At 39.7% G+C, this 22,730-nt stretch overlaps 1 protein-coding gene across 1 annotated transcript in view; it reads right to left on the minus strand.

The window, feature by feature from the left end:
* Positions 1-920: 920 nt before the first annotated feature.
* The window catches only part of LOC129776282 (zwei Ig domain protein zig-8-like), a 78,950-nt gene continuing 57,140 nt past the window's right edge, over positions 921-22,730 (minus strand). The window contains exons 4-7 of the mRNA XM_055781830.1: positions 17,986-18,196; positions 1,544-1,646; positions 1,237-1,424; positions 921-1,173 (exon numbers count right to left, since the gene is read on the minus strand). Coding sequence (XP_055637805.1) covers positions 995-1,173; positions 1,237-1,424; positions 1,544-1,646; positions 17,986-18,196 — 681 coding nt within the window. The 3' untranslated portion in view covers positions 921-994. The remainder of the gene's footprint in view (positions 1,174-1,236; positions 1,425-1,543; positions 1,647-17,985; positions 18,197-22,730) is intronic.

The following is a 22,730-nucleotide window of genomic DNA, read 5'->3' on the forward strand; positions in this document are numbered from 1 at the left end:
CAATACAACTTTCAAGGGCACAAGGCACTCGCAAACTTCTGCACGTTTTCTCGAGTAGCGGAACATGCCAATTACTCGCCATCGATGGAAGCCCAACCCAGTTTGCCGCCGGTTGCCCAACAATGTTTGAACTCGTTTTATCCTTTTCTCTTCGGATGGCAAGTCTCGATTGACTCATTATTGCGAGCCATTCAAGCTACACTCCTGCTGATGATGGAACACGTCCTTCGTCAGAGCTTTTTCATCTACTAGCTGGCTGGCATGCTCTCGGTGAGGATGGTTAGGGGTTGTGGAATTGTGCGGAGTTCAAAATCAACACCGAGAGAATGGGGCTTCTTCAATTATTTTTCCTCGGCTGCACACACTCATCTCGGGGTTCCCTTTCAAACGAATACACACGAATACACAAAGCCCCGGCAGAAAGGATAGGTGTTGACGAAGGGAGGGAAAAAAAATGTAACGATTCATTTATTCCTAGCAAAAGAATGAATGAAAGAAAGCCGGAGAAGCCATCTCATTATATTAGCATCCCAGCGATTGAGTCGAGTAGAAAGGAAATCCTTTCTACTCTCAGTCACTTTTCCGTCCCCGAGAGTGCCTCGACAGAAACCATAATCATGTGTTAAACAAATTGAAACGTACTTTGCTGAATGGGCCTCGATGGTTGTAGCGTAACGGAGCCGGATAAATACGGACAAATCTGTGAAACGTCGCCGGAATGAATAATCTTGAGCCAACAACAAGATTGAGCAGGCGGAGTTCGTTTCGCATTCAATTAGGCTTTGCTTCTACTGATTAGCTGTCAAAGTCTGCCTCTGAATGCGTTATCATCGCAACCAGCCGAAGAAATACATAAACAAAACAACGAATCGGATTATGGCTTTCGGAGGAATGTTTCGGCGTCGATAAGAGAGGGCGGATCCGATTTTTAAAACATTAATGTATTCATCTTAAAATTTACATCATCTACGAATCAATTTGATTATGTACAAGATCACCTGCAAAAGACCATCGAACGCCTCTCACTAACCATGGTCGTCGGATCGTTTAGCCGTCCCAAAGTTCGACCGTAAATTGTCATCAATGCTATCATTGCGGAGACCACCACCAGCAAGGCCGAGTCCGACCGCAGTGCCATCTGTCCACTTGTTTGCATCGCTGCAGGATGCTCACCTACCGGAGAGCGAGAAAAAAAAGTTTTCAGACATCGCGAGGAGGAAGCCTGGCTGAACTCACCATGCAGCACGTACACCTGGACGCTGGCAGGAATAGCCCCCGCCGGGACACACGTGTAATTGCCCGAATCGCTTACGGTTGCCTTGGTAAGCAGCAGCCGACTGCTCGTACCGGCATCCGTTTTCTCCGTCTCCAGACTGATGCCTCCCCGGGCCGAGTCAAAGTTGACGATCGATGTGCCGTGATACCTGCGGAGGAGAAAAGGATTGGGATTTTGGTTGTAACTTTACCGCTCCTATCTCGTCTCGTGCACGGATTGCATCCGAACAGACTCCTCTTGGGGGTGGGTAGATATAAAGTGACTTACCAGGTGATTGACGATGCGTGGAAATTGACCACACAGGACAGCGATATTGTGCTGCCCTTGCGGACGTGGGCTTCCAGTGAACCGAGGATTTTCGCCCGGGCGGCTGTAGATGGAGAAATAGAGAGAGAGAGAAGGGAATGCGGATTTTTAGTAGTTTCAAATGTGTGCCACAATTCAGTTGAGGAAAGTGAGACGGTTTTGCTCGCTTCATGCTCTCAGAATTGCACATTTTCTAGCTTCAAGCTATCTCTTTCAAATGATGAATGAGATGATGAGATGAGAATAAGACTAAAATATGCATCTGTAGGCTTTTTAATGTGAAAAAGGCGAAACACATTTTCGAATGATATGAAGTAATTTCTAGGTTATAAATTAATTAGTATAAAGCTTTTTTCGTCCTTGTGTGTAATACACATCATGAGAACAAAAACCAAAATATACATCTGCTTCATCCAAAAATTTTTCTCGCTTCACTCAATAGAGTTACCTATCGCTTCTAATGAGTACACGCAAAATGTCGTTTACATTTTTATGTTTTCCGATTAAGAAACAATTAAATAATATTGGGTTGGGGAAAAAGAAATGTCGTATATTGTCAATATATGGCAACACTGAAACATATCTTGTGTTGTACTTATCGCATCGGGTCATACTATACGGCTATTTAAAGACGACAATCTGTGCTACAAGCAGTGTTGCCAATGTTCCAGTTTAAACTGGATTCTTCCAGTTTTTTTTCTTCCGATCCAGTCAAACAGTTCAATCCTAAAATCTTCCAGTTTTTTCAAATATCATCCAGTTTTATCCAGTTTTTGTGTGCTTCAGTTTTACCCATTTTATGTAAGATGAATTCACGATGTATAAGTAATATCCCACAATCATATCGGAGGAAACTGAAACTCATAACATACTTTTGAACAAAGTTTGATAGCTTATTCAATGTTTATTCTAATAGGTGCTGTTATATAGCGCATTTCATTAAACTTATCTAGAGTTTTTGATGTTTCTGTCAACAAATGTGAACAAAGAATATATTGCGCAACTGCATACTAACTTTTATGAGTTTAGAAGTGATAATTGGCTTGATATACCGTTGATTGATTGAATATAGCCACAGTTCTTCCACTAAAACCGAACTGTGATATCTCGATTTGTTTATTTCAGCCTTCAAGTTTTGGTTGTGACTAAAACCATATCCATAAAACTAATTATTGAAACGGTATGTAACCACAAAACATTCTGAAGATCAGACCAATTGAACTACCATTTCAATCACAGCTGGCAATGTACAAAGCAAGAAATCTTACCCATATAGGTTCAAAGAGCCCGTGTGCTATGCTGGCGTTGAGTTTATATAATCATCAAATGTTATAGATTCTCCAAATAATTCTAAAGTTCAGATGATCATAGAGTCAATATAGCCGGTGTTAATCAGGGGAGACCAAGTCGCAAAATTGAAAATATCGAGTTATTGATTGCATTAGGTTAAGTATATGGTAAGCTACATTCCACGTTTATCAAATTCGTAAATCACTCGTGCAGCAGGAAATCTCATTTAGATCTTGATAAAATATACCAAGGAATAATACCAAAATTGGGAAGAAATAGCTTTGAAATACCAGTATTTCATAATTTCAATACCAAAGTAACACTTTATCAGTGTTGCTTTGGTATTGGAAGTGCTCTTTTTAGTATTGGAATAATATTGTAGGACCTGATAAAAAAATATTCCTGCATTTTTTTTTTAAATACCCTCTACTGACCCCCACACCAATGGGCTCAGCAGAGGAGGCGATCTGGCGGTAGCGGTAACATCCATACCTCTCACGCTAAGGGTCACGAGTTCAATTCTCACTCCCGACATTCTTCCGAAATGGAAGGTAAAAGTGACGAACCAGCCAAATGTGTTGAAAATCACTATAATACAGAAATAAAAAAAAAAAAAAATGGGCTCAGCAGAGCCCACTGGTAGTGGACACTTACTATCATTTATAAAAAAACGCGGAGAGTATAATTACAGACAAAGAAACAGTAAAATCCCAGTGGAACATAGTCCCTTTGAAGGGATTCACGATTCATTTTAATATATAGATCTGCTCGAATGATATGATTAATTAATTGTTTATTTCGCCATTTTATGAACTACATATAAATACTACACGAAGCTTCGAAGGAAATCCTATTGCCCAATCATTAGAATAAGTAAAAAAAATCATTTTAGAGCCGGTTTTTTTTTTTAATAAAAGCAATCTTCCAGTTTTTTGAAAAATATCATTGGCAACCCTGATCGGACAAATAAAATCAGTTGAAAATTGAATCTCACGGAGTGAACACGAGTTTTATTCCTCGCTACATATTTCGTTCGAATAGGCAAATTGTGCCGCGGGGTCCACCGCAAATAATATTCCTATAGTCTTCGACTCGTTTTCTTTCGTTCAGTGTAAATATCACATCGCGTAGTTTCCCGCGTTCGTTCACGGGAGTTTACAGGATCGCCTTCAGAATATAAAACCCAAGTTATAGTATAAAATCCTTGCTTCCGTTTACATCAAATGGATATTAGTTTCTCATGGTCACTCAAAGGAATTTTAGTTCTAAATATCATATCAATTGATTGCATAATCTAAACTCCCCTCAATAACTTATGCATACTTTGCATAAAATGCATGTGAACCATAGTGTATATTTTGCAAGAAAGCATGCTATGTATATTTTGTCACAAATACTTTCTCAAGCAAGAGGAAATATTTAAGGATCCCTCATCTTGATCTTGATGCCGAAATTTGGTTTGGACAAGCTTAATATATGATGTCAATTAGCAATGAATGATACAAAAAAAAATTATAGAAATAGCTTCTCAATACCAAAATTTGATAATTCCAATACCAAAGTACTACTTGAGCAACGTTGATTTGGCATTGAATGTAGTTATTTGAGTAATGAAACAATATGAGAAGTTGTTTATGGTATTCCGTATATTTTTGGGGTATCCAACTATACGCAGTTTTGCGACGAATCTTCTATCAGCGATTTTATGGACCTAAAGCGATAAATACAAGACTCTTCAAGTTTTGGCCAAATAAAACCATCCCTCAAATATTGTTTCACAAAAATTACAGTTATGGTCTTATAAAATACAGTATAAACAATTCAACTTCTCAAGCATTGAAATTGGTAAAAAAAAAATCAATTTAGATAAAACATAGACGGTCTTCCTAAAATAAAAAGGTTCTACAGAATCCAGTTTTCTTCCAGTTTTTTTAAAAGCAATCTTCCAGTTTATTCGAAAATATTATTGGCGACACTGGCTACAAGTGTCGTTTTTTTTTTATCCAAAATATATATTTTTATTAAGGCTCATATGGCGTCAACCTGACGGGGCCGGGAGTTCAATATTTCGACAATGTTTGCCTTATAACTATGTTAGTAATATGTAACCGATTACTCGCGGTTGGCTCGAGGTTAGTATTACAAGTGTTTTCGTAATTGTGATGTTGCTGTCTCCAATGCTCTGTACCTGTGCCCGACACGGGATACTTCCTTTTGGGATGCAGCTGACCATTAATCAGCAACGCCCCCCTAGTCTGTACCCCATATCTAGCGTGGTGCGTCTTCTCGACTCGAGGAATCCAGGATAGAATGGTCACTAACCGGCGCAAACATCAGCTCGTGTAGAGTTGTCATGAGCGGTACAACCTTTGGCTCTTGTTGACTGCACAACCTGTGGCCCGTGTATCTGTAAAGAGTGTGTGTATGTATTGCCGCGACTAAGTAAAAGTTTATAGATCGGATAGGAGGGATATGAAACAGGGACACAACGAAGGAAACATCATTAAACGTTGACATCGGCGTTTCTGAGGAACAGGTATAGATGAAGCAGAAGATCAGGATCACGGCTACCTAAGATATCCCGGACGGGGATATCCGATTGTCTGCCTTTTGCTCTCAGTGCTCTAGAGAGCTGAGAGCGAGCAGCATGGAACCGGATACACGACCAGACAACATGCTCGATGTCGTGGTAGCCATCGCCACAATCACAAAGACTGTTTGCTGCGAGCCCAATGCGATAGAGATGCGCGTTTAGGTTGTAGTGATTGGACATAAGCCGAGATATCACGCGAATGAAATCACGACCTACATTCAATCCCTTGAACCATGCACTCGTCGAGACCTTAGGGATAATCGTGTGTAACCAACGACCGAACTCATCTTCACTCCACATGCGCTGCCAACTTACGAGCGTGTACTGACGAGGAATGTGGAAAAATTCATTATAAGCAATTTGCCTTTCAAAAAGTGTGCCTTCCAAAGCGCCCACCTTAGCTAGCGAGTCCGCTTTCCATTCCCCGGAATCGAGCAATGAGAGGGAACCTAAGGTAATCTTGAATAATTTTTCGACCAAAACACTCAATAGTTGTCTTATTCTAGTTAGGAAATAAGATGAGCGTTTATCAACCTTCATTGAGCGGATTGCCTCTATTGAGCTGAGACTGTCTGAAAAAATAAAATAGTGGTCGATGGGCAATGTTTCAATGATCCCCAGTGCGTAGTATATCGCACCCAGCTCAGCAACATACACGGAACAAGGATCTTTGAGTTTGAAAGAGGCACTGGAATTTTCATTTAAGATGCCGAAGCCAGTGGACCCGTTTATGAATGAACCGTCAGTAAAGAACATTTTATCAGATCTAACTTTCCCATATTCTGCCGAAAATATCGGCGGAATAGAATCGGAGCGTAGATGATCTGGGATTCCATGGATTTTTTGTCGCATGGACAGATCAAAAATGACAGAGGAATTGCAAAAGTATGGGAAGCAAACTTGGTTGGAGATGCCCGGTGAAGGGTGCACTTCATGGGTAAGGTACTCATGGTATAGAGACATAAAACTTGACTGAGGAGTCAGTTGGAGTAGATTTTCGAAGTTATCAATCACCAATGGATTCATGATCTTGCAACGGATGAGAAATCTGTAGGATAATTCTGTGAACCGAAGAGTAAGCGGGGGTACTCCTGCCAAAACTTCGAGACTCATCGTATGTGTCGAATGCAAACACCCCATGGCTATACGCAAGCAACGATATTGTATCCTCTCCAGCTTGAGAATATGAATCCTGGCAGCTGATCGGAAGCAAAAACTGCCATATTCTAACACTGATAATATCGTTGTTTTGTATAACTGAATGAGGTCTCCTGGATGGGCACCCCACCATGTTCCGGTTATTGTTTGGAGAAAATTGATTCTTTGCTGGCATTTCTGTTTCAAATACGCAATGTGTCTCCCCCAGGTACATTTAGAATCAAAATATACACCCAGGTATTTGAAAAACATAGAGTGTTGGATCGTTTTGCCGGATAGGTAAAGCTGGAATTGGGCGGGTTCGTGCTTCCTAGAAAAAACGACCATTTCAGTTTTCTCCGTAGAGAATTCGATACCCAGCTTGAGAGCCCACGTGAATAGGTTGTTCAGGGTATCTTGCAAGGATTTTTGCAGAACGGCGGGATTAGTACCGGTGATGGAAATAACTCCATCGTCTGCAAGTTGTCTCAGCGTGCAGTTTCTAGTTAGACAATCATCCATATCATTGACGTAAAAACTATACAAGAGGGGGCTTAGGCAGGATCCTTGTGGTAGGCCCATAAAACTGTATCGAGAAGATTTCAAGCTGCCATGATTGAAAAACATGTGCTTTTCTGAGTGTAAATTGTACAGGAAATTATTCAGAATTGGCGAAAGTCCACGATTATGAAGTTTCTCTGAGAGAATTTCCATGGAAACTGAATCAAATGCCCCTTTGTTATCGAGAAAAACGGAAGCCATTTGTTCTTTGCGAGCAAATGCGATTTGGATTTCAGAAGATAGCAGCGCGAGACAATCATTCGTCCCTTTACCTCGGCGGAAGCCAAACTGCGTATTTGACAGCAAATTGTTCGCTTCAACCCACTTGTCCAAACGAAGTAGAATCATTTTCTCTAGCAATTTACGAATACAGGATAACATTGCAATCGGCCTATACGAGTTGTGATCGCTAGCCGGCTTGTTGGGTTTTCGTATGGCTATCACTCTCACTTGTCTCCAGTCATGCGGGACAATATTCAGCTCCAGAAACTTGTTGAACAAGTTCAGCAAACGCTGTTTCGCCAAGTCGGGAAGATTCTTCAACAAGTTGAATTTAATCTTGTCTGACCCCGGAGCTGAATTGTTACATGAGAGGAGGGCAATTGAGAATTCTACCATCGAAAAATTCTCATAATCGCATTGGAGCGGAATGTCGCGTACGACGTTTTGTGCAGGAACGGAATCGGGACAAACCTTTCTTGCAAATTTGAAAATCCAACGGTTAGAGTATTCCTCACTTTCATTTGTATGGTTCCAGCCACGCATTCTCCTAGCCGTATTCCAAAGAGTGCTCATAGCTGTCTCCCTTGACAAACCATTGACGAATTTCCGCCAATATCCACGCTTTTTTGCTTTAATCAGACCTTTTAGTTTCGCTTCTAGAGCTTGGTACTTTCGAAACCATTCCACTAATCCAGTTTTCCTGAATTTTTTGAAAGCGGATGATTTTTCAAGGTAGACCTTTGAACACTCCTTGTCCCACATAAGTGATGGAGGACGACGTCGGAAAGTGGTAGCAGGAACACGTTTCTTTTGAGCTTGAAGTGCGCTTTCGTAAATCAAACTCGATATAAAGTTATACTCTTCGAGTGGAGGAAGTTCATGCATTGAAACAAGTGCTTCAGATATTGTTTCTGGAAATTTTCTCCAGTCAATATTTTTCGTGAGGTCATACGCAATATCGACTGACTCACGAGAACCTGATTCATTGGCGATCGATAAAATTACTGGCAGGTGATCACTACCGTGGGGATCTTGGATTACCTTCCACGTGCAATCCAGGGATAACGAAGAAGAGCAAAGTGATATGTCTAGCATACTTGCCCGTGCAGGAGGGTTGGCTATCCTAGTTGCTTCCCCTGTATTTAAAACTGTCATGTTGAAGTTGTCGCACAGATCATAAATCAACGTGGCACGGCTGTCATCGTAGTGTGACCCCCATGCTGTTCCATGGGAGTTGAGGTCACCTAAGATTAGCCGCGGCTCCGGCAATGCCTCGATGATATCAAAAAACTGATGGCGGCCGACCATGGTTCTTGGAGGAATATATATCGTGGCAATGCAGAAGTCTTTGCCATTGATTTGTGTCTGGCAAGCGACAACTTCAATGCCTGTCATTGATGGGAGAGTGACTCTATAGAAGGAGTGACATTTTTTGATCCCCAATAGTACGCCACCAAACGAGTCATTTCGATCGAGGCGAATAATGTTGAAATCGTGGAAATTCAGCTCGTCGGCTGAAGAAAGCCATGTTTCACAGAGGGAAAATACATCACAGTTAGAACTATGAACTAAAAATTTAAATTGATCTAGTTTAGGGATGATGCTTCTGCAATTTCACTGTATTACAGTGGTCAAATCCTTGACCTCTTGCACTGAATCAGGCATCGAGGGAAATGAACGCTGCTAAAAAACCACATTTTTCTTTCAAAAATGTTCTTACAATCGGAAGCAAACATAATACTATGCTTTTAAGAGGGTCATTTATATTTAAAGCATTTAAAATGTTGTCCACCAGGTCAGAAAGCGCAAGCTAACCCGATTGTGGCTGTTGCCTCGACCGCGAAAATGGAGCAGACGGGGTGGGTGCTGCTCCGGGAAGTGCTGAGGACCCCTGGTTGGTAGCATGACCACGTAAACCGGGAGGTACTTGCTTCGGTCTATTCTCAGCACGTTCAATTCGAGTTTTTTGAATGGGCCTTTGGAGCCTTCATGGTATTCTTTTGGACGAAAATCCTGTTTTTCGTCAATGTCCTCATCTTCGGAACTTCCAACTTCATATACAGAAGTTTCTTCCTCAACTTCTGCTTCATCTTCCTGCTCTTCAGGAGGAGGATCGGTATCGGAAATATTCAATGGCGTCGATGGGGGATCCTTCCCGCCCTCAGCCATATAAAAAAAATCGGTCAACTGTTCGATATGAACAGAATATAATGATTCAAAATAAATAAATGTGTGAAAAAAAAATATGTTTTTATAAGGTTATGATTTATTTTATGTCAAATAAAATGCTAAAATGAAAAAAAAGTTCCAATAAAAATTCAACGGTATATTAGAAATAATGATCACCCCTAATGCCAACGTTTGCCGATTTGGTTAACACAAAGTTGAACAATGGTGTGTATCGTGCACAGAAGGAAGAAGGAATGATAGGGAAACAAAAGAAAAATAAATTTCTACTTGCCGCGGCTGTGTGGCGTGTGTGATGAATGTGTCTGATTTGGATCCTCAGCGCGCACCACTTTAAATTTCGCTACACTCGCAAGCGCAACCGATGAAAAAGCACACTATTATTCGATGTGAAAAAAACACCTTTGTTGTATCGATTTATAACTTGTCCGATCTGCTTGTCGAGTTGTCGAACTGGTGTCGTTTTGACAGTGTTGTGATTGTCCTTTTCAGTCTCAAGTTATGGCGCGTCAAAGATGGAATCCACCAAGCAAGAAATTCGCCATATTTTATCATTTCGGATATTATTTGCGAATACGTCGAAATTTTCTAAATAACTCTTTAAAAAAAGTTCCGGGGACCCTGAAAAGGTTTAATGGTTTGCGTGGTTTTGTGGAAGCAACAATTTTTTCTTGCGTTTGCGAGAACAATGCACTAATTGGTCATATGTCGCAATTTGTTTCTTTATATCAATGCTCGCATTGCACTGAGTATTTAACGAGAGGCATCTTCCGTGCATCGCCATTCAACAAGCATCACACACGCGTCTAACAGATGAACACAGTTGCAGCGATAAACTTTGAGTGAAATATTCGCTAGCGTTCACAGCTCGAGAGGAAACATAAAACACAAAACGAGCAGAATAAGCGACCTTTGTTGTTGCGGGCACAGAAAGTTTCTAGGAATTTTCCTCAGAGAAGATGCAATACTTAAACGCTAGCGACAGCTTATTTACATCGCAAATATTCTCTTTTCGCTATCCCTCTTCGTTGTTGTAATCTTTTTCTTCTTATTTTCCTTTATTTACGGAGACTTTAAATCCAACGATTCTTTCGTCTCCGACTGTTTCTATTCTAGCGGCTGCATAAGTTGCTCGTTATTGACAGCTCTGTTCGGTAATGCAAACAAATGGACAGAACAAATGTATGGAGAAATGGGAATGCTTCCAATTTTCATCAATTTAAACCATACACAGACTATTCCGATCCGATTGGTATGCGAAACGTTAAAATCCGTGCGCAGCAAAGGGCAGTTGCCTTCTAAATGGCAACAAGTTTGCGAACAAAACAGCGCATATTTGACTTAGATTGAATAATTTTATGTATGTTAAATAAAGCGTCAAATTTCGATCAGAAATACGACATTTCCTTTTCCCCAACCCAATATTAAGATCTTCTTAAAAATATGCAATAAGGGAAAATTCAATCTTCTCTGTAAGATCTGAATCAACTCTCCAATTAGGCTTTTGAAGGAGACGAATTTCATGCTAACTCGCCTTCGAAGTTGGTAGCTCTATCACAGATTGCAGTGAAACGTTGTGGGTGTAAAGAAATTGGTCGTTTAACATTCATGAGGCCGTGGAAACTAACTCGACAAAAAAAAAAAAGAAACAGAGTGCGAAGTCGGAAATTTTAGGTGATTTTTGATATGATGTAACTTCGTGAAAAATCAACACATTTCGATGTGATGTACATCATTTTTAAGCTACAACTTTCAGGTATTAGAATATTCTACGTACATATTTTTATGCTGGTGTGTGTTGGTGTAGTGAGCAGCAATATTGGGAAGAAATGAAAAATTGATTCTTCTCCGCTTTTTCAAAGATTTTCTGGACTAACACAATTTTTTGCTAAACATTTCAACAGCAAATCCAATGAACCTTATCAACCAGCTTCCATTTGATTCCTAGGAAGTTCCTGTAGGACCTTCGACTACAGAGATATTTCAGTTTGAATGAAAAAATACCCCTTCGTGTTTGATGATGAATTATTCAATGAACAACCATCGCAAAAGGAAGTTTTGAAAACTCCAATAAATATTGCACTAGGATTGCTTTACTTTGACGAAAAAAAATATATATAAATTTTTTGCATCGATCTTAAAAAAGTGCCAAAAACATGATTTTTATAATGCTTTACAAAATCCACTGTAATTCTGCAAATAGACCAGTAAGTTTTAATTTTTTTTTTATATAAATTCGTTTATTTTTACAGGCTCAGTTACATAAGTTTAAAGGAGCCGTAATCTTAAATATATTTTTAAAACTATATATATGAACAATTTTCTTAAATCTATGGTTAGTAATGTGGGAAACCGATTACTCGCGGTGCATTCGAGATTGAAAGGGTGACATATTTTTCTCAGGAAAAGGATGGGGTATAAGGAAATTATTACAATGTTGATAACCACACACACTCCATTCTTAAATCTATTCGTATATCTATAGTGTATTTGCATTTCAACTTATTCTACTATTTATAGCAAGGGGAAGAATTACCCGCAAAGGAAGGAAAGGAGGGTATAAGGATGTAGGGACAATCACACACGAAGATCTATAGCTTTAAGGAAAACATATATATGTGACATGTAATCAAGGTCTAACCGAGCCAACACATCTCTCACCGGCACATTGGGCTGCCTTCCTCCAGCCCGAAGGGAGTTTTCTAAATTCGATCTGGCAACAAGATACACCTCACACGACCAAACAACGTGTTCGATGTCGTGGTAACCTCGGCCACAAACGCAGATATTGCCATCGGCCAGATTGAAACGAAAGAGTAACGCGTCTAACGAACAGTGATTGGACATGAATCGGGAGAAGGTGCGAATAAAGTCCCGACTCAAGTCCAGACTTTTGAACCATGGTTTGAGGCTAACCTTAGGGATAATCGAGTGAAGCCACCGGCCCAATTCATCTTCGTTCCATTTGCGTTGCCAGTTAGCGATGGTAGTTTTACGGACTAAAGAGTAAAATTCATTGAAGGCGATTTGACGCTGATAAATATCGCCTTCAATTGCACTTACCTTTGCTAATGAGTCAGCCCTCTCATTACCCGAAATGGAGCAATGTGAAGGGACCCAGACAAAGGTAATGATATAACAGCGTCTGGTTAAAGCACTCAAAATTTCTCGTATTCTCTCAAGGAAGTACGGCGAGTGCTTTTCCGGCCTCACTGAACGGATAGCTTCGACGGAGCTAAGACTATCCGTTACAATGTAATAGTGTTCAACAGGTCGTGAGGCGACGCTGTCCAGCGCCCAGTGTATCGCTGCCAATTCAGCAATATACACTGAGCAAGGAAACTGAAGACTATGGGAGGTGCTGAAAATTTTGTTGAACACTCCAAATCCTGTGAACTCGTTTATAGTGGACCCATCAGTAAAGTACATATTATCACAATTGATACCCCCATACTTTGCATCGAAGATCGTTGGAGCGATCCTCGATCGTTGATAATCTGAATATTCGTGGATATCTTGCTTCATGGACAGATCAAAATGTACAGAGGAATTGATGTAGTCAGGAAAACAAACACGGTTGGGAATATACGAAGAAGGATCAACCTGCATGGAAACGAATTCATGATATGGGCTCATGAATCCAGAGTGAGAATTTAGCTCGATCAGCTGCTCAAAATTTCCGATCACCAATGGGTTCATAACCTTACACCGGATGAGGAACCAAAGAGATAATAAATTGAAGCGATCTTTTAGTGGGAGTACGCCTGCCAAAACCTCGAGGCTCATGGTATGCGTTGAGGGCATACATCCCAACGCAATACGGAAACAAAGATACTGAATTCGCTCGAGTTTAATTAAATGTGTTTTGGCAGCTGATTAAAACAGAAACTGCCATACTCCATCACTGAGAGAATAGTTGTTCTATACAACATTATAAGATCTTCGGGATGGGCTCCCCACCAGGTGCCGGTAATTGTACGGAGAAAGTTTATTCTTTGTTGACATTTTTTACACAGATACCTAATATGGGCCCCCCAAGTACATTTGGAGTCGAACAAGTTTTAATGTTTCCAGACAATTTTTTAGCCTAGTGTATCCCCTAAACATCTGTGAACGTTTCATATTGATATAGCCGTTTTCTAGACGATTTTTCAAAGTTTGGAGTAAATTAGAGGAGTATTTAATCGCAAATCGTACCAGAAGTACAAAATCCTAAGCTACTCTCAGAACGAACGATTCGTAACATTCGTTTTCATGCGTTTGTAGGTACTAGGATTGCAAAAAGTAATGATACTCAAACGTATGCATACGCATTCCCACACATACACTCTACAAACTCCAGTAAGAGCCATCTTGTTGCGGACGAGTTTAATATTTTCAATGGCCTGAGCTTCAATATTTCATGATTGGAGTTAATATCATTTGATATCAGCAAATTCACTCTGGACTGTGCGAACGATAACTATAAATGTGCAGACTGCAATACGTTTTCCTAACGCGGATTAGACCTGACCCTGTCTTGTGTTAGGGAAATTAGGAAATTAGAATATTTATTTTCAACTCCTTTCCTATTCGCTATTAACTATTAGAAATTTTATATATAAATTGCAATAGTGACTCTTCTGACTCAAAGTGATACAAATAATTCAATGAATAAAATAGATGAGATGGGAAAACAGTATTATTGACATCAATCCATAACTAATATTGGAACGTCATTTGAAAAAAGATCAGTAAATTCTGTATGAATCCCAAAAAATCCCTATGATCTGTAACTACCGATTCTGTGTTTCAGAAAAACTGGAGAATCTGTAGATATGGTAATCGTCCCTCATCCTTCCTATCGCTTGGTCAGTTATGTTAAAGATAATAAAACAATAAAAAGTAATAAAAATTTATATTAGTGTTGGAAGAATATTCTGGGACGATTGTCGAAGTTTTGCGACGATCTTCTATCAGTGATTTTATGCCCGAATTTTTTGAAGTTTTTCCCGAATAAAACCGTACTTTCTACAGGTTCTAGAAAAAAGCTCCTCAAAAATTGTTTCACAGTAATGTTCGAGTGGTGGGAAACGTTATTTTGATCTGCTCGAATGATATGATTTCTTAATGGTTTATTTTGTCTTTTAATGAACTGCGTAAATATACTGCACGAAGCTTTGAAGGAAATTTCATTTATCAAGCATTGGAATTATTTTAGGTAAATCAAACACGATTTTAATAAAATAAAACGGTGTTAGGGTGGTGCACAAATTACGTAACGCTAAAAATCCGGATTTTACGTTACGCAGTTTCCTATCTCTAATACACAGTAAGTAACGCAACCTCCTCGACCCCCCTCCCCCCTTCCCGTGTTACGTAATTTGTGCACGACGCCTTACAGGATTCAGTTTTCTTCCAGTTTTTTGAAAAATACTATTGGCAACCCTGCTTATACAACAACCTGTCATACATTTTTCATTTTGCTAGGTTTTGTACCTAACTGTTCAATAAAGTGTTTCGAGATATAGACCACTTAACACGTTGAGCCCCGAATTTTTCTTCAGTCCGCATGAAGAGCATTTGCACAATATCAGTGTCAGTCCCCGGTCTCAGAGATATATATTGTATAAAAAGAAAATAGTCAGAAATTCGACTAGACAGTAGTCATTCATCGTAAAACATCCGGAAACGAACAATTCAGTTTATACTTCCTTATTTTCTAACTGTCAGTCCCAGTGATGAATTGTAACAAAAAGCTCAACGTTCCCAGGGACCGAAACGGAGCTCAACCGCCGATTGGACGCGGTCAGGATAACGTCACACATAAACAAACTACGATGTCGTGGACTGTCGCAACAATTCATTATCGACGTTTACTCGAAGGTAGAGAGCGAACGTCTGCGATTCATACGAAGCACGCTATCATGAGCAACACCGAAACAGCCTTTGCTATTGCCAGGCCAAAACGCAATGCATTTTCATGACATTACGGCACGTGTGTTCAAACACAAAATGATGTATCTGATGAGCTTTATTACAACATTACACGTATTCGATCTCACACGTTGCAGGATGTTTTCAACTGGAAGGTTAAGACGAGGATTGTCTAATAAACCCATTTTTAGTTCGATTAGTTGACAAAATACGCCCAGAGGAAATCAATAGTGTAATTTCATCAGGAAATCAATAGTGTAATTCCATCAGATTCGTCCCACTCAAGTCCAGCCGAGTTGTGCATTTGTGGCAATACTGCAACATAAATCGTCATGGTTTGTTTATTTTTATAGATCCCATCCCCACATGTTCGTGTGATCTTTTAAAAGAATGAACCGTAATTATACTCGCAAAGATACGCTATCAAATGCTCGATTGTACTGATATTTCTGAATTGCTCTGCAACGATATAGCGCTGCAACATTTTTCTTCTTAATGGAACACAATAGAAGAGGATAGACAAGATGAGCCACGTGCGGTTCACGTTTTTTTAATCGAATGACAATGCGCACCGTCATTTCCGGCAGCATAAACATCAAACACACTTCGTTCAAATCGTTTCATTCGTTCTATTTTATTAACCACATTCGATTAATTTTATAGATCGTTAAGATATTCAAAAACACCTACGATACACTAGTATGAAACTAGATACGGTTTTTCTAGCTTGCTCTGTTTGTATGTTTGTATTTCATTATCTTAAAAATCCAAGATGACGCCCGCCACAAAATGGCAGATCACATATTTCCTCAAAACCTCATAAATAAGGGTTTTTCCAAAACCCCATCAATATGGGTATCAAATAAAAGGAAAGGGCCGGACTAGTAGAATACAGTTATTTATGGGAAATGCAAATCCAAAATGGCCGCCACCACAAAATATTTTTTTTGCAGAACTCCATCAATATGGGTATCAAATGAAAGGGCTTGACTAGTAGAACATAGTTATTTATACCATTACAAAACGGTGAAACGGTGAATATATTTTTTTTCAATACTTCATCAATATGGGTATCAAATGAAAGTGTTATTATAACGTAGTAGATTATGAAATATTCAAATCCAAGATGGCCGCAGTCCCAAAAAAACCAATTAGTTTTAAAAATGGTTTCATTCAGCTTGACCTGTTTGTATGTATATTTGAATGTCTGTGGGGTAGGTACCATCTATTTTTGCAATCCCCTCAATGTCGGTATTAAATGAAATGATCTGACTAATAGATTAAAGTACATCATAAAAATATTCCGAGAAAAAATAGGTAAGAAATAAAAAATTAAAAAAAAATTGAATTGTTTTATTATAGAGAAATATGCTAATGATACAAATAATGTACTAAAATCAAGAACTAGAAACTAGTATAAGTTAAAAAAACTTTGTAAGTTGAACGGTTTCTTTGTGATTAAACATAGTAATAATACAGATTTCCATTATCCGCATTCAATGGTTTCATCATACGCCCCGCGATTTTATTTAGGTCTCATCAATGTACTCGATAAATGAAGGAAGGGGTATGATAAATGTTAACTGCTACTTTCCTAATTATTTTCTAGCTTTTAGTACATTATCTGTATTATTATTAAGTTTAATCACAAAGAAACCGTTTCACTTAAAAAACTTTTTTACTTATTTTATTTAACAACCAAAATATTCACTAGAAATAATGTATATGGCAGAACAACGTTTGTCGGGTCAGCTAGTAATAGAGAAATACATATTTGCTCCAAAGGCATCGTAGCTTTGATGCGTTTGTTGCAAGAAATCACCTTTATATTGAGATGCAGAAGCGTCTCAAGTTGGTTGGTTTTTGGAGGCTGCTCGTTATTTTTCTTCAAAAATCCATTATAAACTTCATTACCTTGCTAAACTGAATTAATCCTATGAAGCTATCAGTTGTGTATTTTGCGCTGAATACAGTTTCAAAACATTAATTTAGTGGAACGAGGTAACATTTTAAATATTAAAAAAGTGAACACAGTTGCGCTGAATTCGCGATTTCTGATGATATATGAAACAAAATTTCAGCGAAAATAAAGAGATAGTAGTTTTAAGTCTTAGAACGAGTTGTAGAGCGATTAGAGAGGTTTAGTTTTGTTGATAGAAACAATCAAGTTTATCATGCATATTTGGAAGAGAATTGCTAACAATACCTATTAAGCATTTCATTTCCAAAATTGTACTAAATTTCACTAATTTAGAACTGTATTCAGTACCAAATTTATTTATTTTTCTAATGGAAGTAAATGAATTGACCGAAGAAGGGTACTTATAAAATTATAGACAAAGCCCAAAACAAGAAAAATTCAATAACTCCGCCATAATTGAAGATATAGCCATACGCAAAAGGATTTTTCATTTCATCGAATATGACCCTCTATCACTTAATGAAAGATTTAGGGTCATCTACCTAACACCTTGTACATATATTGTTCCATATTCACCTGTAACATGCAGATAAACGGCCATGTTGATCTTCGGTTCGGTGTTGACCTGACACTCGTAGATTCCGCTGTCCCGCGGCTGGGCGTACGAAATCTTCAGATCCCAATCGTCCGAGTCCGGTGGGTGGTGGACAGAAAATCGTTGATCCCCGGTGTAGGTGTGTGTGCTGGAAGTCAAGATGTGTAGATCCCGCTTGCGCATCCACGAAACCTAGAAATAGAAACACATAAACAAACACACACTGTCAATGTCGCCTGTCGAATGTTCTCATCAAATCGATAAAACTTCGAAACTTTCGAACCAAACTGCCATCGTAACGGCATCTGTCGCGCTGTGGCGAAAGGTGATACAGGTGCTGGGCTCCGGAGCGGAAAATCATGGCCAAACTAAAGCCCCGACCCAAATGGGAGAGTTAACTGAACCATGAAACTGCAGTTTGATACTTTCCCGGTAGAGTCACGCAAGTGGATTGAAATAAATTCAATGAGAACGCTTTTGCTGCCTCCTTTATGGCCCTCATAATCTCAGTAAGTGCCTAACCAATATTGCCTCGTCCGCTCCCTCACTTCACCATACCCCGAAAAAGCATTTGACCTTGTGGCCGCGCGGTGGGGGTGAAATTACCTCCCCACCCCCCCGTACAATGTGTGACAAAGCGGACACATTTTAATCTGTCCCCGTCGTGCGCGCAACCGCGTTTTAATGATGGCGATGAAATTCTCAGCTTGTGGATAGACACTTTGGCGAAGACCAAGTATCGCACCACGCGCTTTTTATGGCACTCTAAACGACGGAAGAGGAACCGAAAAATCTCGCTTCGCTAGCTCCACCCCCCACACATCTCCTCCGATCGCTTCATGAATGATGGAGATTTCAGATTTTAAGAAGATACTTTGATTTCCTCTTCCGCTCAAACGAACCGTTACCATGTCACGGTCCTATCGACGTAATTGGCTTATTATGGGCCGGAGTGATGAAATATGGTGGTGAGATTTTGTGTCCTCCGGCCACAGCTGGCGCCGATCCGGATGGCAGAACGGTTCGAAAGGTGCTTCCACTTCAAACGACACGATAATTGATCATGAATCAAGGTGATAGACGGTACGTGAGATTTTAGTTGTTCGTACCTTTTGTACGGCGGATTTTTTGTTTTACGATGCGAAAGGTGCGTTCGACAAATATCGCGAAATCGTTTTTCACTCTCGAGCGCCGCTCCGGGGGAGAAGTGGGAAGTGGTTGCGATGCGATGCGAGGGATTAAGCGGCTTTTGATCTGTTTCGGTACTTCTCGCGCGTAATGCAGGGGGCTCTCATCAAAAAGTGCTAATTAATTAGTACAAAATTGATAGTCACTTTGATTGGATCCACTGTGGGGAAAGAGAGGCGTATTTTAGTGCAAAGGAATTAGTTTTCGGAGACCTCATCACACTCTTCTTCGGGACGTTGTTAAATTTTAGCGGTCGTAAAATGCGAAAGGCGACATGTCAACATGGTGGACCCAGTTGGGATAAGCTGATTGAATATTGGACGAGTCGGATTAGGTCATTACGAGTAAGAGAAGTGTCACTTGATGTCAATGGGTTAGAACAAAACGATAGGGAAGGGGCTTAATGAGAGAAGCGGACGAAATGAAGCATCCAAATCAGTGCAGAGTCGAGGTCTGCGTGTTTCGACATCCGAGCTGACCACCAAATAAAGTTGCACGAGTATTATACTGCGTCATAAGAAGTAATGACTCTATCATTGCATTAGTGATTAATTTCGAGAACGTTAACAGTGTTCACATTGAAGCGACGGAATTTGTGTTTATCCGATGGAAGCCTTTTCACGAAGGAATGTCAATTTTACCATTGTTGAATTTACCGTCTGAGGTCCAAATTTTTTGTGCTGTATACTGTGTTTCCGGTTATTTACATCGACTTAGTCGTAGTTTTAGGAGCAAATTCCTCCCAGGATACAAACAAACCAACCACCCGTAATCTAGAATCCCACAACGAAAACGTAACTTCACCCCGTAGGCATGCCGGTCGGCCTTCGTCGCACCAATAAATCCCCAAGCACCTCACATTCGTGTTTTGGTTTTCCCGAGAAGCCATAAATTCGGCCAAGTGTGACCAGAAGTGTGACATTGTGGCTTCCGGTACCTTTCCTTTTCCTTACCTCTTACTTTCCCCCGTTGCGCCGAAAACCGAAGGTATGAATATAACAAAAAAAAAACACCGATGCCTTGAAACGTAAAACACATTAAAATAAATCACGTCTTATGGACACTGGCCGTGAGTGAGGAGAGGTCTGGTTCCGGCACATAGCAAATGGACAAAGCATGTTTTGGGCGTGAGAAAATTTTAACGAATAAAATTTGCCATCTAAACGTTCCGTTCCGTACCCGTGACTCCGGCCTCGCTATCCTTTCGGTGGTGAGCTTTCCCGAAAGTGTATGATGTGGTATTCTCTTTGTTTGCCATCCACCTCCGCGGCAGCCTTTGATGGGATGATTGTTTGGCAAATATTGGTTTTTAGAGCGATTGAAAGAGGTGGGCAGAGCGGGGGCGGGGCCGTTACCTCGAAAAGTGATGGAACGATAACAAGATTTGACGGAAAAATACACCGAGGGAAGCCGCAATTGCAAGCCGCCGTTCGAGAGCAAACACCGGTGCCCCGCAGTGTTTTACCGATTTCATCGATGAAATTTAATTATTCCGATGCTCGCCCCAAGTTTGGTTAGGATTCGAACGGGGGCTTCGAGGGTTGCTGGCGAGCAGCGATTGAATGTTTGTTGCGGAATAATTGGAAACGAATTGGAATTCGTGTCGGCACTTTACTGCAGACTATTGAATAGAGAATGGAATACCATTGTGCGAAAAGAATGCATTGGCTCATCCATTCGGTCAATAGAAAAGGATTTTGAATATAAAATGAAACAGAAATATGGAGGATGAAAAAAAAATACTGAAAAATATGAATTGAAAAAAAATATCATATGGATCATACAAAGCTCACAAATAAAAATGCCGTCGTCCTTTTTTATCCACGGAATTTTTTCGAAAGAAATGTATTCAATTGTATTTTGATTTAATCATTCGAAGCCAAACCAAATTTGACAATTGAAATAGTATGAATCTAAAACACGAACCAATGACATGATTGTGACACCATTGCTGAAATGGATTTGGGGTTTTAGTTTGGGGATTTTGGGAAAGAGCTTTTTGAATATTGCATCTCCTGGAAAATTCTGAGAATCTTCCCATGTCCGAAATAACAAAGGTCGCTTATTCTGCTCGTTTTGTGTTATATTTCCCCTCGAGCTGTGAACGCTAGTGAATATTTCACTTGAAGTTTATCTGGTACTAGCTGACCCGGCAAACTTCGTCCCGCCCAAAATTTGTTTTTTGTTATCAATACCTTCAAACATTCACGTTTTCTTACTATGAGCAAGTTCATGGGTCCAATCACAGAACTGTTCATTGATTGATCTTCTAATCGACCCTGTTGAATTTACCTTTTACTATCAAATTCCTAGTACTTCTACCAAAACTCATCATTGTAATATCAGATTATTATCTGAATTCTCGTTCAATATTTTTCAATCACTTGCAAATAACATGTTTCTCCGTTACATGGAATAAATGTTTGATACAGAAAATATGATAGAATAAAGACAGCCCTAAATTGAACAATTCCTTCCTCGAGTTTTGCTCTGATCGCCAATCCATTTTTATTGATATAGATAAAAGAAGATAAAGATATTTAGTTAGAGCAAGCATCAAATGGTCTAACAACGCTTGTCACTGTGTAATTGTAGAACATAAGGGAATTTAATTTTCCGAATTTTCCCTTTTTCCTTCAGACTTTTCCAAAAATTTTCAATTGTCATGTTTGATTGGAATATTTTTGGTTGAAGTATGTGTAACATTTCTATGAGACCCCCTCTCCATTCCAGAGGAGGGAGAGGTGTCATACCATCATAGAAACATTTCTTATACCAAAAAACCCTCACATCCCAAATTGTGCTTGATTAGTTCTCGAGTTATGCAGAAGTTTGTATTTCATTAGTATGGCAGCCCCCCTTGGAGAGGGGGGAGGAATGCATTCATCATAGAAACGTTTCGTGCCCTCTAAAATCATCACATGCCAAATTCTTGATACTTTTTCTTGATTAATTCTCGATTTATGCAGAAATTTGTGTTTCATTTCCATGGCAGACCCCCTCCCACACCCTTCTTAGAAAGATGGGAGGAGTGTTGAACCACCTTAGAAATGTTTCTTGCCCTCTAGAACCACCACATGCCAAATTAAGTTCCGTTTGCTTAATTAGTTCTTGAATCATGCAAAAATGTATGCTTCATTTATATGGCAGTCCCCCACCTCTCCTCAGAGAGAGGGGAGGAGTGTCTATTCACCATGGAATCGTTACTTGTCCCCTTAAACCTTCGCAAATTTGGTTTCATTTTGTTTACCAGATCAAAACCCTACCAAAAACTTTTTGAAGAGTGATCGTACGGCTAGTAGAAGCAGCTTCCAAGCAATATGAGTGATTTGAAGAGCTTAAAAGAGCAGTATCCTCTGCATAGAACGAGCTACACACTACAACATGGCGCAACTTGGTCAAAACCACCCCGAATAGGTTTATTTATTCTGATTGAGAACTACGTATAACCTACGCATTAGAAACATATTGTAATTCATGTGAAATAGACGTTAATTTTGTAAAGGAGTGAGAATTTTTCCATCTGGTTCTATAGTTA

This window comes from Toxorhynchites rutilus, chromosome 3, assembly GCF_029784135.1.
Source record: "Toxorhynchites rutilus septentrionalis strain SRP chromosome 3, ASM2978413v1, whole genome shotgun sequence".
NCBI classification, from domain to species: Eukaryota; Metazoa; Arthropoda; class Insecta; order Diptera; family Culicidae; genus Toxorhynchites; species Toxorhynchites rutilus.